General features: G+C 38.4%; 1 protein-coding gene across 2 annotated transcripts in view; it reads left to right on the top strand.

Moving 5' to 3' along the window:
• LOC125988492 (neuroligin-3) overlaps positions 1-19,962 on the top strand; it is a 219,284-nt gene that overhangs the window by 71,255 nt on the left and 128,067 nt on the right. Inside the window, exons 2-3 of one of the 2 annotated variants that reach the window (XM_049753785.2) lie at positions 13,909-14,579; positions 15,467-15,526. In XM_049753785.2, coding sequence (XP_049609742.1) covers positions 14,108-14,579; positions 15,467-15,526 — 532 coding nt within the window. In that variant the 5' untranslated portion in view covers positions 13,909-14,107. The remainder of the gene's footprint in view (positions 1-13,908; positions 14,580-15,466; positions 15,527-19,962) is intronic. The other variant, XM_049753793.2, reaches the window with a different exon arrangement.

The raw sequence follows: 19,962 nt of genomic DNA, 5'->3' as shown, positions 1-19,962 counted from the left end.
TCAACCCATTCCAACTTTCAACTCTTCATCTTTTGCCTACGTATTACACAACTTCCCACTTACCAAAAATCCCAAATTTGAAATTCAACCAAATTCTCCAAAATTTCGTTTTTCTACTCTCATTTCTACATTTCTCTACCGATTCAACCCATTCCAACTTTCAACTCTTCATCTTTTGCTTACCTATTCCACAACTTCCCCTTACAAAAAATTCCAAATTTTGAAATTTGAAATTCAACCAAATTCTCCAAAAATGTGTTTTTCTACTCTAATTTTCACATTGTTCAACCGATTCAACTCATTCCAACTTTCAACTCTTCATCTTTTTCCTACCTATTCCCCAAATTTCCACTTGCCATAAATTCCACATTTTAAGATTTTAAACTCAACCAAATTCTCCAAAATTCTGAAATTCCACCAAATTCTCCAAAATTCCGTTTTTCACCTCTATTTTCTACATTTCTCAAGTAATTCAACTCGTTTCAGCATAATTCGCCAGCATTCCCCAAGAAGTGATTCAAAGTCTTCGCCTTCACACGCAATTTCTCCAGAAATTGCATTTTCTAGTTATTATTATTATTCTATTTTATTCCCGCCACTTTTTTGTCCCGCTTCTTCTTCCACATAATTCATCCGATTCACTCCGTTCCACTTTTGACGTATTCCAAATATTCACGAGATGAGCGCTTCCATTTTTCTCGTTCCGAAAATTTTCCGATTTCGCAAAATTCGCGAATTTACGACAAATTTTTCCCCATTCATTCTCAATGGCAGATTCGACATTTCACATTTACGTCATTCCCCTTTTAAATTCACCTCATTCAGCACATTCAAACCACATTCGGAATGATTCTCGACATTCCCAAAATTCCCAAATTCAAAAATTTCACGTTTTCTCGTTAAAAATTCCGACAAAATTTCACGAAATTTCGTTTTTCACCTCTAATTTCTACATTTTTCGACCGATTCAACCCGTTCCAACTTCCAACTGTTCATCTTTTGCCTACCTATTCCACAACTTCCCACTTACAAAAAAAATTCCAAATTTTCAAATTTGAAATTCAACCAAATTCTTCGTAATTTCGTTTTTCTACTCTAACTTCTACATTTTTCAACCGATTCAACCCATTCCAACTTTCAACTGTTCATCTATTGCCTGCCTATTCCACAACTTCTCACCTACCAAAAATTCCAAAATTTCAAATTTGAAATTCAACCAAATTCTCCAAAATTTCGTTTTTCTACTCTAACTTCTACGTTTTTCAACCGATTCAACCCATTCCAACTTTCAACTGTTCATCTTTTGCCTACCTATTCCACACCTTCCCACTTACCAAAATTTCCAAATTTTCAATTTTGAAATTCAACCAAATTCTACAAAATTTGGTTTTTCTACTCTAATTTCTACATTTTTCAACCGATTCAACCCATTCCAACTTTATTCACTTTGGTCACCTCATCCTTACCATATTCACCACCTTCACCCCCACTTCCACTATGCTTACAAAATTCAACCCTTGACCCCCACTTCCAGTGTGGCGGCCATCTTGGATTGACCCTGAAGTGCTCCCAATGAACCTAGAATGAACCGGAAGTGCCCCAAATCGAACCGGAAGTGACCTTAGGTAAACAGGAAGTGACCTCAGGTAAACCGGAAGTGACCCCCAATCAAACCGGAAGTGACCTTTTTAAACCGGAAGTGACCTTTTTAAACCGGAAGTGACCCCAAATTAACCGGAAGTGACCTCAGCTAGACCGGAAGTGCCTCTAGTCAAACCGGAAGTGACCCAAATAGACCGGAAGTGACCCAAATCAAACCGGAAGTGACCCCAAATGAACCGGAAGTGACCTCAAGTAAACCGGAAGTGACCCCAAATCAAACCGGAAGTGACCGTTTTAAACCGGAAGTGACCTTTTTAAACCGGAAGTGACCCCAAATAAACCGGAAGTGACCTCGGCTAGACCGGAAGTGCCTCTACTCAAACCGGAAGTGACCCAAATAGACCGGAAGTGACCCAAATCACCCCGGAAGTGACCTTATTTCAACATTAACTGCCCTAAATAGCTACATTAGTCGCTAACTTTTGCATTTTTTGTCCGATTAAACCCGTTTCAACATTTTAAAGGGAAAAGGGAACCTCCTTAAGCCGTTTTTTGTCCTTTTGTTCCAAATTTCAAAATATTTTGGCGCAATTGCTTTTTCTTTTAATTCCCAGTCATTCTCTATGGGGATTCAAGATTTGCTCTAACTTCTACATTTTTTAACCGTTTCAACCCGTTCCAACTTTCAACTGTTCATCTTTTGCCTACCTATTCCACAACCTCCTACTTACAAAAAATTCCAAAATTCAAATTTGAAATTCAACCACATTCTCCAAAATTTAGTATTACACTTCTATTTTCCACATTTCTCAAGAAATTCAAGTCATTTCAACATCATTCCCCAAGAAGTGATTCAAAGTCTTCGCCTTCACACGCAATTTCTCCAGAAATTGCATTTTCTAGTTAGTGTGAAGGTGAAGACCTTCACACTATTGTTATTGCTGTCCTTTATTATTATTATTCTACTTATTCCGCTCACTTTTTTGACGCTTAACTCCTTCCACATACTTCAACCGATTCACTCCGTTCCACTTTTCACTTATTCCAAATATTCATGACACGGCTGCTTACATTTTTTTTGTTCGAAAAATTTTCCGTTTTCACAAAATTCACGATTTTGTGGCATTTTTTTCCCCATTCATTCTTAATGGCAGATTCAACATTTCACATTTTTGTTGTTCCAGTTTGAAATTCACTTATTTCAACACATTCAAATCACATTGGGGACATTCCCAAACTTGCCAAATTCAAAAATTTCACGTTTTCACTTTTAAAATTTGCACAAAATTTTGCAAAATTTCACAAAATTTAGTTTTTCACTTCTAGTTTCTACATTTTTCCACCGATTCAACTCGTTCCAACTTTCAACTGTTCATCTTTTGCCTACCTATTCCACACCTTCCCACTTAGCAAAATTTCCAAATTTTCAATTTTGAAATTCACACCAAATTTTCCCAAAATTTAGTTTTTCCCTTCTAATTTCTACATTTTTCAACCGATTCAACCCATTCCAACTTTATTCACTTTGTTCACCTTATGCTTACCATATTCACCCCCTTCACCCCCACTTCCACAATTCAACCCTTGACCCCCACTTCCAGAGTGGCGGCCATCTTGGATTGACCCTGAAGTGCCCCAATGAACCCGGAATGAACTGGAAGTGCCCCAAATCAAACCGGAATTGACCCCAAATGAACCGGAAGTGACCTCAGGTAAACCGGAAGTGACCCCAAATCAAACCGGAAGTGACCCCAAATCAAACCGGAAGTGACCTTTTTAAACCGGAAGTGACCCCAAATAAACCGGAAGTGACCTCAGCTAGACCGGAAGTGCCTCTAATCAAACCGGAAGTGACCCAAATAGACCGGAAGTGACCCAAATCAAACCGGAAGTGACCATATTTCAACATTAAGTGCCCTAAATACATACATTTGCACTAACTTTCGCAAATTTTGCCCGATTAAACCCGTTTCAACATTTTAACCCCAAAAGTGAACCTCCTGAAGCCTTTTTTTTCCTTTTGTCCCAAATTTCAAAAAATTTTGGTGCAATTTTTTTTTCTTTTAATTCCCATTCATTCTCTATTAGGATTCAAGTTTTGCTCTAACTTCTACAGTTTTTAACCGATTCAATTCGTTCCAACTTTCAACTGTTCATCTTTTGCCTTCCTATTCCACAATTTCCCACTTACCAAAAATTCTCTGCAATTTTGTTTTTCTACTCTAATTTCTACATTTTTCAACTTATTCAAGCCATTCCACCTTTCAACTGTTCATCATTTTCCTACCTATTCCACAACTTCCCACTTACCCAAAATTCCAAATTTTCAATTTTGAAATTCACACCCAATTTTCCCAAATTTCCTTTTTCCCTTGTAATTTCTACATTTTTCAACCGATTCAACTCTTTTCAACATCATTCTGCAGCATTCCCCAAGTATTTATTCAACCTCTTCACCTTCACACGCAATTTCTTCAGGAATTGCAAATTCTAGTTATTATTATTCTACTTATTCCGCTCACTTTTTTGACGCTTAACTCCTTCCACATACTTCAACCGATTCACTCCGTTCCACTTTTCACTTATTCCAAATATTCATGACACGGCTGCTTACATTTTTTTTGTTCGAAAAATTTTCCGTTTTCACAAAATTCACGATTTTGTGGCATTTTTTTCCCCATTCATTCTTAATGGCAGATTCAACATTTCACATTTTTGTTGTTCCAGTTTGAAATTCACTTATTTCAACACATTCAAATCACATTGGGGACATTCCCAAACTTGCCAAATTCAAAAATTTCACGTTTTCACTTTTAAAATTTGCACAAAATTTTGCAAAATTTCACAAAATTTAGTTTTTCACTTCTAGTTTCTACATTTTTCCACCGATTCAACTCGTTCCAACTTTCAACTGTTCATCTTTTGCCTACCTATTCCACACCTTCCCACTTAGCAAAATTTCCAAATTTTCAATTTTGAAATTCACACCAAATTTTCCCAAAATTTAATTTTTCCCTTCTAATTTCTACATTTTTCAACCGATTCAACCCATTCCAACTTTATTCACTTTGTTCACCTTATGCTTACCATATTCACCCCTTTCACCCCCACTTCCACAATTCAACCCTTGACCCCCACTTCCAGAGTGGCGGCCATCTTGGATTGACCCTGAAGTGCCCCAATGAACACGGAATGAACTGGAAGTGCCCCAAATCAAACCGGAATTGACCCCAAATGAACCGGAAGTGACCTCAGGTAAACCGGAAGTGACCCCAAATCAAACCGGAAGTGACCTTTTTAAACCGGAAGTGACCCCAAATAAACCGGAAGTGACCTCAGCTAGACCGGAAGTGCCTCTAATCAAACCGGAAGTGACCTAAATAGACCGGAAGTGACCCAAATCAAACCGGAAGTGACCCCAAATGAACCGGAAGTGACCTCAGGTAAACCGGAAGTGACCCCAAATCAAACCGGAAGTGACCTTTTTAAACCGGAAGTGACCTTTTTAAACCGGAAGTGACCACAAATAAACCGGAAGTGACTTAAGCTAGACCGGAAGTGCCTCTAATCAAACCGGAAGTGACCCAAATCAAACCGGAAATGACCATATTTCAACATTAAGTGCCCTAAATACCTACATTTGCGCTAACTTTTGCAAATTTTGCCCGATTAAACCCATTTCAACATTTTAACCCCAAAAGTGAACCTCCTGAAGCCGTTTCTTTCCTTTTGTTCCAAATTTCAGAAACTTTTGGTGCAATTTTTTTTTCTTTTAATTCCCATTCATTCTCTATTAGGATTCAAGATTTGCTCTAACTTCTACATTTTTTAACCGATTCAACTCGTTCCAACTTTCAACTGTTCCTCTTTTGCCTTCCTATTCCACAACTTCCCACTTACCAAAAATTCTCTACAATTTTGTTTTTCTACTCTAATTTCTACATTTTCAACTTATTCAACCCATTCCACCTTTCAACTGTTCATCATTTTCCTACCTATTCCACAACTTCCCACTTACCCAAAATTCCAAAGTTTCAATTTTGAAATTCACACCCAATTTCCCAAATTTCCTTTTTCCCTTGTAATTTCTACATTTTTCAACCGATTCAACTCTTTTCAACATCATTCTGCAACATTCCCCAAGTATTTATTCAACCTCTTCACCTTCACACGCAATTTCTTCAGGAATTGCAAATTCTAGTTATTATTATTATTCTACTTATTCCGCTCACTTTTTTGACGCTTAACTCCTTCCACATACTTCAACCGATTCACTCCGTTCCACTTTTCACTTATTCCAAATATTCATGACACGGCTGCTTACATTTTTTTTGTTCGAAAAATTTTCCGTTTTCACAAAATTCACGATTTTGTGGCATTTTTTTCCCCATTCATTCTTAATGGCAGATTCAACATTTCACATTTTTGTTGTTCCAGTTTGAAATTCACTTATTTCAACACATTCAAATCACATTGGGGACATTCCCAAACTTGCCAAATTCAAAAATTTCACGTTTTCACTTTTAAAATTTGCACAAAATTTTGCAAAATTTCACAAAATTTAGTTTTTCACTTCTAGTTTCTACATTTTTCCACCGATTCAACTCGTTCCAACTTTCAACTGTTCATCTTTTGCCTACCTATTCCACACCTTCCCACTTAGCAAAATTTCCAAATTTTCAATTTTGAAATTCACACCAAATTTTCCCAAAATTTAGTTTTTCCCTTCTAATTTCTACATTTTTCAACCGATTCAACCCATTCCAACTTTATTCACTTTGTTCACCTTATGCTTACCATATTCACCCCCTTCACCCCCACTTCCACAATTCAACCCTTGACCCCCACTTCCAGAGTGGCGGCCATCTTGGATTGACCCTGAAGTGCCCCAATGAACCCGGAATGAACTGGAAGTGCCCCAAATCAAACCGGAATTGACCCCAAATGAACCGGAAGTGACCTCAGGTAAACCGGAAGTGACCCCAAATCAAACAGGAAGTGACCCCAAATCAAACCGGAAGTGACCTTTTTAAACCGGAAGTGACCCCAAATAAACCGGAAGTGACCTCAGCTAGACCGGAAGTGCCTCTAATCAAACCGGAAGTGACCTAAATAGACCGGAAGTGCCTCTAATCAAACCGGAAGTGACCTAAATAGACTGGAAGTGACCCAAATCAAACCGGAAGTGACCCCAAATGAACCGGAAGTGACCTCAGGTAAACCGGAAGTGACCCCAAATCAAACCGGAAGTGACCTTTTTAAACCGGAAGTGACCTTTTTAAACCGGAAGTGACCACAAATAAACCGGAAGTGACCTCAGGTAGACCGGAAGTGCCTCTAATCAAACCGGAAGTGACCCAAATAGACCGGAAGTGACCCAAATCTAACCGGAAGTGACCATATTTCAACATTAGGTCCCTTAAATACCTACATTTGGGCTAACTTTTACAAAGTTTGGCCGATTAAACCCGTTTCAACATTTAAACCCCAAAAGTGAACCTCCTGAAGCCGTTTTTTTCCTTTTGTTCCAAATTTCCAAAAATCTTGGCGCAATTTTTTTTCTTTTAATTCTCATTCATTCTCTATTAGGATTCAAGATTTGCTCAAACTTCTACATTTTTTAACCAATTCAACTCGTTCCAACTTTCAACTGTTCATCTTTTGCCTTCCTATTCCACAACTTCCCACTTACCAAAAATTCTCTGCAATTTTGTTTTTCTACTGTAATTTATACATTTTTGAACCGATTCAACCCATTCCAACTTTATTCACTTTGTTCACCTTATGCTTACCATATTCACCCCCTTGACCCCCACTTCCAGTGTGGCGGCCATCTTGGATTGACCTTGAAGTGCCCCCAATGAACCCAGAATGAACCAGAAGTATCTCAAATCAAACCGGAAGTGACCTTAGGTAAACCAGAAGTGACCTTAGGTAAACTGGAAGTGACCCAAAATCAAACCGGAAGTGACCCCAAATCAAACCGGAAGTGACCTTTTTAAACAGGAAGTGACCTTTTTAAACCGGAAGTGACCTCAGCTAGACAGGAAGTGCCTCTTATCAAACCGGAAGTGACCCAAATAGACCGGAAGTGACCCAAATCAAACCGGAAGTGACCATATTTCTACATTAAGTGCCCTAAATACATACATTTGCACTAACTTTCGCAAATTTTGCCCGATTAAACCCGTTTCAACATTTTAACCCCAAAAGTGAACCTCCTGAAGCCTTTTTTTTCCTTTTGTCCCAAATTTCAAAAACTTTTGGCGCAATTTTTTTTCTTTTAATTCCCATTCATTCTCTATTAGGATTCAAGATTTGCTCTAACTTCTACATTTTTTAACCGATTCAACTCGTTCCAACTTTCAACTGTTCCTCTTTTGCCTTCCTATTCCACAACTTCCCACTTACCAAAAATTCTCTACAATTTTGTTTTTCTACTCTAATTTCTACATTTTCAACTTATTCAACCCATTCCACCTTTCAACTGTTCATCATTTTCCTACCTATTTCACAACTTCCCACTTACCCAAAATTCCAAATTTTCAATTTTGAAATTCACACCCAATTTTCCCAAATTTCCTTTTTCCCTTGTAATTTCTACATTTTTCAACCGATTCAACTCTTTTCAACATCATTCTGCAGCATTCCCCAAGTATTTATTCAACCTCTTCACCTTCACACGCAATTTCTTCAGGAATTGCAAATTCTAGTTATTATTATTATTCTACTTATTCCGCTCACTTTTTTGACGCTTAACTCCTTCCACATACTTCAACCGATTCACTCCGTTCCACTTTTCACTTATTCCAAATATTCATGACACGGCTGCTTACATTTTTTTTGTTCGAAAAATTTTCCGTTTTCACAAAATTCACGATTTTGTGGCATTTTTTTCCCCATTCATTCTTAATGGCAGATTCAACATTTCACATTTTTGTTGTTCCAGTTTGAAATTCACTTATTTCAACACATTCAAATCACATTGGGGACATTCCCAAACTTGCCAAATTCAAAAATTTCACGTTCTCACTTTTAAAATTTGCACAAAATTTTGCAAAATTTCACAAAATTTCGTTTTTCACTTCTAGTTTCTACATTTTTCCACCGATTCAACTCGTTCCAACTTTCAACTGTTCATCTTTTGCCTACCTATTCCACACCTTCCCACTTAGCAAAATTTCCAAATTTTCAATTTTGAAATTCACACCAAATTTTCCCAAAATTTAGTTTTTCCCTTCTAATTTCTACATTTTTCAACCGATTCAACCCATTCCAACTTTATTCACTTTGTTCACCTTATGCTTACCATATTCACCCCCTTCACCCCCACTTCCACAATTCAACCCTTGACCCCCACTTCCAGAGTGGCGGCCATCTTGGATTGACCCTGAAGTGCCCCAATGAACCCGGAATGAACTGGAAGTGCCCCAAATCAAACCGGAATTGACCCCAAATGAACCGGAAGTGACCTCAGGTAAACCGGAAGTGACCCCAAATCAAACCGGAAGTGACCCCAAATCAAACCGGAAGTGACCTTTTTAAACCGGAAGTGACCCCAAATAAACCGGAAGTGACCTCAGCTAGACCGGAAGTGCCTCTAATCAAACCGGAAGTGACCCAAATAGACCGGAAGTGACCAAATCAAACCGGAAGTGACCATATTTCAACATTAAGTGCCCTAAATACCTACATTTGCGCTAACTTTTGCAAATTTTGCCCGATTAAACCCATTTCAACATTTTAACCCCAAAAGTGAACTTCCTGAAGCCGTTTTTTTTCCTTTTGTTCCAAATTTCAAAAAATTTTGGCGCAATTTTTTTTCTTTTAATTCCCATTCATTCTCTATTAGGATTCAAGATTTGCTCTAACTTCTACATTTTTTAACCGATTCAACTCGTTCCAACTTTCAACTGTTCCTCTTTTGCCTTCCTATTCCACAACTTCCCACTTACCAAAAATTCTCTACAATTTTGTTTTTCTACTCTAATTTCTACATTTTCAACTTATTCAAGCATTCCACCTTTCAACTGTTCATCATTTTCCTACCTATTCCACAACTTCCCACTTACCCAAAATTCCAAATTTTCAATTTTGAAATTCACACCCAATTTTCCCAAACTTCCTTTTTCCCTTGTAATTTCTACATTTTTCAACCGATTCAACTCTTTTCAACATCATTCTGCAACATTCCCCAAGTATTTATTCAACCTCTTCACCTTCACACGCAATTTCTTCAGGAATTGCAAATTCTAGTTATTATTATTCTACTTATTCCGCTCACTTTTTTGTCCGTTAACTACTTCCACATACTTCAACCGATTCACTCCATTCCACTTTTCACTGATTCCAAATATTCATGACACGGGTGCTTACATTTTTTTCGTTCAAAAAATTTTCCGTTTTCGCAAAATTCACAAAATTCCGGCAAATTCTTCCCCATTCATTCTTAATGGCAGATTCAACATTTCACATTTACGTTGCTCCAGTTTGAAATTCACTTAATTCAACACATTCAAATCACATTGGGGACATTCCCAAACTTGCCAAATTCAAAAATTTCACGTTTTCACTTTTAAAATTTGCACAAAATTTTGCAAAATTTCACAAAATTTAGTTTTTCACTTCTAATTTCTACATTTTTCCACCGATTCAACTCGTTCCAACTTTCAACTGTTCATCTTTTGCCTACCTATTCCACACCTTCCCACTTACCAAAATTTCCAAATTTTCAATTTTGAAATTCACACCAAATTAACCAAAAATTTAGTTTTTCCCTTCTAATTTCTACATTTTTCAACCGATTCAACCCATTCCAACTTTATTCACTTTGTTCACCTTATGCTTACCATATTCACCCCCTTCACCCCCACTTCCACAAATCAACCCTTGACCCCCACTTCCAGAGTGGCGGCCATCTTGGATTGACCCTGAAGTGCCCCAATGAACTCGGAATGAACCGGAAGTGCCCCAAATCAAACCGGAATTGACCCCTAATGAACCGGAAGTGACCTCAGGTAAACCGGAAGTGACCCCAATTCAACCCGGAAGTGACCCCAAATCAAACCGGAAGTGACCTTTTTAAACCGGAAGTGACCCCAAATAAACCAGAAGTGATCTCAGCTAGACCAGAAGTGCCTCTAATCACACCGGAAGTGACCCAAATAGACCGGAAGAGACCCAAATCACACCGGAAGTGACCATATTTCAACATTAAATGCCCTAAATACCTACATTTGCGCTAACTTTTGCAAATTTTGCCCGATTAAACCCGTTTCAACATTTTAACCCCAAAAGTGAACCTCCTGAAGCCGTTTTTTTCCTTTTGTTCCAAATTTCAAAAAATTTTGGCGCAATTTTTTTTCTTTTAATTCCCATTCATTCTCTATTAGGATTCAAGATATGCTCTAACTTCTACATTTTTTAACTGATTCAACTCGTTCCAACTTTCAACTGTTCATCTTTTGCCTTCCTATTCCACAACTTTCCACTTACTAAAAATTCTCTACAATTTTGTTTTGTACTCTAATTTCTCCATTTTTCAACCGATTCAACCCATTCAAACTTTATTCACTTTGTTCACCTTCTGCTTACCATATTCACCCCCTTGACCCCCACTTCCAGTTTGGCAGCCATCTTGGATTGACCCTGAAGTGCCCCCAATGAACCCAGAATGAACCAGAAGTATCGCAAATCAAACCGGAAGTGACCCCAAATAAACCGGAAGTGACCTTAGGTAAACCGGAAGTGACCCGAAATCAAACCGGAAGTGACCCCAATTCGAACCGGAAGTGACCTTTTTAAACCAGAAGTGACCCCAAATAAACCGGAAGTGACCTCAGCTAGACCGGAAGTGCCTCTATTAAAACCGGAAGTGACCCAAATGGACTGGAAGTGACCTTTATAAACCGGAAGTGACCCCAAATTAACCGGAAGTGACATCAGCTAGACCGGAAGTGCCTCTATTCAAACCGGAAGTGACCCAAATAGACCGGAAGTGACCCAAATCAAACCGGAAGTGACCCCAAATTAACCGAAAGTGACCACATGTAAACCGGAAGTGACGCCAAATCAAACCGGAAGTGACCCCAAATAAACCGGAAGTGACCTTTTAAAACCGGAAGTGACCCCAAATAAACCGGAAGTGACCTCAGCTAGACCGGAAGTGCCGTATTTCAACATTAAGTGCCCTAAATACACTTTTTCTAATTTGAAATTCAACCAAATTCTCCTAAACTTCGTTTTTATACTCTAATTCCTACATTTTTCAACTGATTCAACCCATTCCAACTTTCAACTGTTCATCTTTTGCCTACCTATTCCACACCTTCCCACTTACCAAAAATTCCATTTTTGAAATTCAACCAAATTCTCCTAAATTTCGTTTTTCTACTCTAATTTCTACATTTTTCAACCGATTCAACCCATTCCAACTTTCCACTGTACATCTTTTGCCTACCTATTCCACAACTTCCCACTTACCAAAAATTCCAAACTTTCAAATTTGAAATTCAACCAAATTCTCCCAAATTACGTTTTTCAACTCTAATTTCTACATTTTTCAACCGATTCAACTCGTTTCAACATCATTCTGCAACATTCCCCAAGTATTTATTCAACTTCTTCACCTTCACACGCAATTTCTACAGGATTTGCAAATTCTAGTTATTATTATTATTGTATTAACTGTAGTAAATTAGGATTCAGCTTAATTCACAGTACATTGCCATAGATTCCACCCATTATCAGGATTGTGTCGTGATGTAAAGGAAATAAAATAATTTTAAGACAGAAAAAATGTTGTATATGTGCTTATAGATCAATAATAAAAACCTTCTGAGAGACTTCAATGTAGAATTTCAAACCATTTAAGACACACTGTTTTTTTTTCCTTTTTAAAGTAACTTGAACAATAATTGAACAAACTTGTCCTCAACTTCTGATTCCAAAACTAGTCATACAACATTTTGTTGTGTTTACAACACGTAAGAATACAATGAGACTATTAGACATTTATCTGGTTTCACCCTCTTAAGGCTAGTCTTGTCATATTGTTATTGTGTGCCTTGTCATTTTTGTTGTCCTGCTGCAATATTTATTTATCTTAAGGGAAAATAAGGAACCATAAAGATGATTCAGATACCTAACCCGGTAACCGGGGACAGCAGTAGAGTAGGTGGGAAAACTAGGTTACCACTTGCTAAATCCTAAGTATCAAGTGTTGGTGGATGCGCTCGTTGATTCAATCATCTCAACAAAATATGTCTTCCAGGATATTTGCCTTCCCACCGTATTGAGTCGATCGACAGTGTCACTTTTCTGGCAAATAATCCTTTCCCAACACTTAGCCCCGAGCAATGGATGCCTCTTAATCCACAGATTGAATGTGAGAGGGGACTATTTATGTATTTTCAGTCAGCAGGTGCTCTGTGTGCGTGAATTGCAAATCACAATAGTCCATCATGTACACGTCCTTTATGTAAGAGTTGATGACGATGGGCTCATCTGGAGCATCGTCAGTATGTATGGATATATGCTTGAGCCACAGTTCCTGCAGACGGGAATAATAACCCAGCGGTAAGAACACCCCACTCCATGTTGCTGATGCATTATAAATCATTCAAGCCATCTTTCTGAAAGCAATATCCTCTCCTAAATGTTGACTTTTCATTGTAGAGCAAATGTTGTAGGACGATAGAGGTGGTGGGGGTGTGGGAGGGCTAAACTGCAGAAATTGAAAATTGATCAGGCAGTGTGTGGGAGGGTGATATCTCAGGCACTACAAATTTACCCTGAGACTTTTGGTTGGCATTTACAGCAATATCATGAGAGGAAGCATCACTGCTTATAGCTACATCCTCCTCTGCCCCTATCATTTGGAGCAGGAGGGAGTTTGAATCTAAATTGTTCATATCTGGACCAAAGGGAGAAGGGTAAAATGCTGCATTGCAATAAGCACAACATGAATTTTTTATCATGTGACTGTATGCAGATTTTTCTTTTTGTGTTAGTATTGGGAGTGGGACTAGGTGGGAAAATGGCAGTTGGTGGCTGCCACAAAATGTCATTTCCATTATCAAATACCTTATGACACAACGTCATGAAGTTAATTACAACATCTAAGTACTTGATCATTTGGTTCAATGGTACTTACAAGAACTCCTGTCACGTTTTTGTGAGGAATTTTATGTCAGCACACGAAAGCAGCCTAGCAGTCAATAAATATGAGGGCCTTAAAGAAGAAGGAAGCACACCGGTGAGCTGTCAGGAAACTGTCATTAATTCTCCCGTCTTCTTCTTTTGCAGCACGGGATAGAAGATCTGACAAGTGAGGAGAGAGGACTTCTCTCTAAGGAGAGGAGCTGAAAAACTGTTTCTCATCCTCTACAAGCTGCCAGGGTCCAGTATATCAGCCCATGATTGGCCTTCTCGTGGCTGGAATGCACATCTAAGCTCCGGCGCAGCAACATTGTATGTTCGACGCTTGCACTCGCTCTCAAGGACCATGTGGTTTTCACCGAGGAGAAGTCGTACCCCTTTGCAGAACTGGGAAAAATCTCACAGTTGCCCTGGGATCGTTTTGTCCTTGTGGCTATTAACGTTTTGCTGGTACTTTGCGGCAGTGAGGGGTCAGAGCTACCATCCCACCGTCAACACGCAGTATGGCAAACTCCGAGGGGTGAGGGTGCCCCTGCCCAGTGAGATCCTTGGCCCGGTGGACCAATATCTTGGGGTCCCTTACGCTGCCTCACCAGTTGGGGAAAAACGCTTCACGCCCCCTGAGCCTCCTTCTTCCTGGTCAGGGATCAAGAACGCCACCCACTTTGCTCCTGTGTGCCCCCAAAATATTCACAACGCCGTTCCAGAGATCATGATGCCCATATGGTTCACCTACAACCTGGATATAGTTACCACTTACATACAAGACCAACATGAGGATTGTCTTTATCTTAACATCTATGTTCCAACAGAGGATGGTGAGTGTGTCTCGCAGTCAGGTTGAAAGCAGTTCTCTCCTCCCTCTCTGTCAGTTCTTAAGCTTTTTTTTTTTTGCGCGTGAGCATGACCTGTCGTCTGGCGCATGCTGTGCCTGTGTCAGTCATCTCAACCTATCATCTTTAGTCTTTTCATCAACTCTCCCCTTCCATGTCACTCTTAAATGATCCTCTTTTGATGACTAAATGACTTACAATGACAAAATTATATTCAAAGAAGGGAGACATTGGTTGTGCACTTTCCTACCCTCACTGTCTTGACTGTGTCGGAGATATTAGTGCTAAGTAGCTTGCCTCATAAGTGAATGATCTTGAAGGTTGGTGAAATGCTCTGTCTGGTACATGAGAGGCCTGTGGCGTCAGCCGAACCTATGTAAGAACCTGAATTTTCCTCTTCACATGGAGAGCTCATCTAAAAAAGATTATGGGAACCACACATTTAAATTTGGATGTTCTGAATGGCCGCTATTATGGCACCAATAGAAAACTGCCCAGGAAAATGGGTTTAACCTATAAAGCACTCACCACTGATTCAAATGATTCAATCTGACATCACTTCAATTTGTGATACCGCAAAATGGCGAAATCTGACCAGAAACTGTGTGGCCTATAATGGGTCTTAAATAGAAGCACATGTGAATATGGGCTTCCTGTGTCCCAGGATGCAGCAAATTCATTCCACTACTTTGGAATATTTCTGCAGGAACACCTACTTACCTTTTCAACAGGTCCTCTGTGGTTCTTGTTGATGGCTCGGGTGATGGGGTGGGGGTGGGTGATTTTGGGTTTGACAGATTTGTTGCATGTTACTTGCAATATTTTCCAGAGCCACCTGTTATTTTGTAGTTTTTTTCCCATTCATTTTACAGTCAAAAGAATATCCAAGGAATGTGCCCGGAAACCCAACAAGAAAATGTGTAGAAAAGGAGGTAGGTAAACAATCCCACATGTAATGAAATGAAATGAAAGAAAAGAAAAGAGGAGGGCGGAGCATCCTTCCAAAGTTGCCAATATCAGCGTCAACCAAGACTCCCGGCCATGTTCTAATGGTGATGAACGCAGGAGCTACATCTTCCTTGACAGTGATTGTGCTGCCTTACATGAGGCTGTGCATGCACTAGTGTACCAAGAAATAAAAAATAAAAAAGAACAGTTCATAAAACAAATGTTGAAGCTTTGTCTAAGAATTACTTGGATCTTATTTTTGATAGAACTGTATTTAGATGATTTGTATCTTATTTATTTTTATCTTGACTGGAACAGTTGATTAAATGAGCAGAGTTTGTTTTCGTGAAATTTGACTGTCAAATTTTAACTTTGTATGCAAAGTAACGCTTCGAGTTTAGTACAAATTCTGACAGCACTTTGGACACAAGCCTATTTCTTCAAATAGAATGCTCTGTGAGGAAGATTGATATACTCCAAGTCCTAACTGTTATAAAATTGCTATAGGTCTTTTGAAAGAATATATCCCAAGTCTAAAAGTGCACTTACTTGCTAATAGCAATAGAGCAGTTGATTCATCTAATTTCAATTACTAGTCTTGAAGAGAACACTGTGAAAAGTTGAGATACATTCATGCAGACTGCACACTGCAGTGGTTGAAATGGGTTTAGGTTTTATGACTATGTATCTTGCAATTGTTAAATGAGGGTGTACAGTTCTTATAGAGTGAGGGAGGGTCAACTCATGCCATTGCTGTGTTTGCGTCATTAGGTCTCATTTTATCTTGCATAACAAATTCAGTCAACTGGGAAAGGTGAAAAAGAGTTTGCGTTATGTCACAACAATTCAGTACCTTACTAAATTGTTGTCATGCTTTTAGCACTAGTCATCAAACATATTGAATGTATTCAGAAACAAATAATGACAGTGTCTTGAAAAAACCCATTTGTGACAAAATATTGATAGTTTCCATTGGCGAACATTGTCATGCTAGACTAATAAATTGCAAATTTGGTAATGTCAGGAAAAAGCCCATATCCCACTGAGGGCTGAACATTTTCAACTGTTGGCAAAGGTAGCCAAATGTGCGTTCACGTCGTGTTTGACAGGGTTCGTTCAAAGTCGCAAATGTTTTCAAAACGTTCGCCAGATGTTCGTCAATACATTTAGTGATTTTCCTTGTCCCAAAGAATTTTGAACATGTTCAAAGGTCCGTTGTGACAAGATAAATCGAAGCAAACATCTGGTGACTGTTTGGCCTACGTTAGCGACCTTGAATGAACCCTGGAGAAAAACCATCATTGGTTAACTTCGAAAACACTCACAATGTTCGCCCCTAAGTGGAAAAGGGGCTTTACCATTCTGCTGAAGACTGAGAGGCATTGCATATCCAGAGGCAGTATTTCTAAGAGGTTACTCAAGAAACATTTGTCAAGGTCATGTTTTAGCAAAGATGACCAGCTCATAGTAATATAACAGAAAGTTTAAATAGCCATACATTTCACCCTGAATGCTCACGAGATCATGTTACTTTTGAATGATTGGACATATTTACTATTTGAGTTGGGTCATGATATTTTACTGGCAATAAAGCTTCACTGTAGCCAGAGATACAAAAACAATGACATGTGGAAATTGCAATTTCACTTTAAACGCTCGTTAAAAATCGCAGTGTTTTGAAAAACACACGGCTAATTCACAGAGTGTGCCCTAAAGGACTTAACAATTAGCCTTTAGACTGAAACAAAGCATATCTTGCTCCACATGAATGAGTTGGCTCCCTATTTCCATAGAAGCAATTGGCAGCGTGTGGCCTCACTCTGTGCACCCATACATTCTACTTTGGCAAACCAATTTTATTTGAGACAGGCCCTCTAGGCACTTCTGTTTCAGAATTAGTCCCAGATGTGGAATACACACAGAAATATCTCTTTAATATTACCATTCCTCTTGATTTTTTTTTCAATTATCTCCCTTAGGTTCAGTAATGGGGAAATGGTTTTATTATAAGTTTCATATATTAGTTTTGTGACACAATATTATGAGAAAAGCCGGTTGTAACATTGGCCCCCTGTTGCCATAAACATTCAGGGCATCATTTACTCTCAAACTCTCGCTTCATTTTAATGACACTTTAAAAAAAGAGTCTAATCTAATTGTCTAATCTTGTCTTATGTTGAATTAGCGGTGCTAATAAAGCAGAATTTACTATCATAGGTAATGCAGGAATTGACCTATAAAGCCTACGTGCTTCCAAAACGGGAATTACAAAATGTCTGAAATATTTACGATGAATATGCTGCATTGAAAATGCAACTTTGATTTTACAATGATGACATTTAAAGCAAACACTAAATTATTACTAATGGGGGAATTCTGTTTTGATGGTTGCAAAGCAAATGAAGTGTAGTAGAGTCATACGCGGTGCTAATAACATTTTAATTCCCAAATTTGCGAAATCTATAAATACGGTTCCCCCGAAGGAAATCATCATTAATCCTCAGAAATACGATAATATGCTTGTTTTTATGTTTTTTTGTTATGCAGGCCTCTTAGCCAGCATGAAATACATTTCATTTTGCATAGTGATGTTCCTCAAATGACAACTAAATAGCTTCATGAACTTCACGTTTGGTTGAAATGCTGCTTTAGGATACTTGTTCAGGAATATATAAAGTAATGGGCTTCCTATAAGACTTCTTGCATTCTTCCTTGTGGTCCCGTACAGGTTGTTCCACATTATTCTGATTTATTCGAACATATTTAAAAAAAAAAAAAAATGTGCAAAAATAATATATGCTTTCTCTTATTATACATTATTTAGCACTGCTTGTAAATCAGACATCGACGCTGTTTGGCAAAGTTGCTGGAACTAAATCTTTGACGTTTAGTACAGCTAAGCGATGACTCAGATATCATTTACAACAGAAACAAGAGTCTTCGTCGTTTGCTTTAATAGCCCGTTGCATGCTGAGCAGGTTGCCACCAAGGTTATGTGGAGGTGCTCAAATGTGCAAGCGCAGCACTGTAGCCTTCCTACAGGCTATATATATATATATATATATATATATATATATATATATATATATATATATATATATATATATATATATATATATATATATATATATATATACTGTATATATCATCATGTATAAATCATACATTATGTATGTATGATTTATATACATACATATATATATATATCAGAAAAAGAAATATTCTATATAATATTACGAAAATAGGTCACCTTGCCATGACCCAGCGGCACATCTTTTCATTTGATTGAGTTAGAGTGTTTGGAGACATGAAGCTTCAATTATGTGTAATAAAAACGTGCATGGTAATAGGAATAAAGGAAAGGATTTAACGCAAGAGAGCTTTTGAAGAAGACTATCACTCAGTATTCATAAAACATGAAGGCAAAAACAAAGGATGAGCATATGAGTCATTGATTAGCAAACTAAGGCCAGTTGGGATTTTTGGTTCTGACACTTAAAACCTTTCTTGATGAATTCATTAATGCACTGATCCAAACACTAATGCAGACTGAATGCTGAGGAAATTAAAGAACAGTGTGTCAGGCTGTGTGAGGAGGAGGAGAGACACTAAACTCGGAGCTTATCTCTTCCAACCAACTTCAATTATTCACATATTGCTGGTGAGTTGAAGCATGCATCTGGTCACCGGTTTTCTCAAAATTAAAATAGTCGATTAAAATTGGGATCTTGCCGTCTTGAGACAACAAAATTTAAATTTTCGCTTTACGTTGATGCAGTTTTACAGTGTAAGTTGTGCTGCTGCAGTTTTTGAGGGCAGGTTTTACCTTTAAAAGAATAAACATTATCGAAGGTCACACCCTATTGATCTGCTTCTCTTGAGGCAGAGCTGCACTGCTAAATTTTGTATACAGTACTTTTTATCATTTGTTCTCTTGGTAAAATATATTTTCACCTCAGGTCTCTCTCACTGCGAGTGTAAAAAACGGTCTTAGTGTTCTTCACAACAGCTTTTAAGAGACACTCATCCTTCCTGAAATTAAGCACTCATTATGAGAAAAGCGCAGCCATATCAACGCTACATTTGCTCCTATTTTGGGCCCTCTGAGTATGTTTTCTATAAAGGCTGTGGACTACTGCAACTGATACTGGTGGCAGGGCTGAACGATTCCATCCAAAGGTTTGCAAATCAGCCAATTAACTCGAAACTTTGGACACTTTTCAGTTATGCTTGGTGTTGGGATGCAGAGCATGAACGCTGTGAAATACATCCAATCCTGCTTAGACCACAGTATGTCTTCTCATCGCAGCCAGTAACACGCAATACACAATAATCTGCCGGCTGGCCCACTTCAACATGCCAAAGAAAAAGAGGGAAAGGCCGAGGAAGTCTGTGCAGCAAGAAGAATGGGTGAACATTT

Source organism: Syngnathus scovelli, chromosome 1 (genome assembly GCF_024217435.2).
Source record: "Syngnathus scovelli strain Florida chromosome 1, RoL_Ssco_1.2, whole genome shotgun sequence".
NCBI classification, from domain to species: Eukaryota; Metazoa; Chordata; class Actinopteri; order Syngnathiformes; family Syngnathidae; genus Syngnathus; species Syngnathus scovelli.
This window is presented reverse-complemented; position numbering and strand designations above follow the sequence as displayed.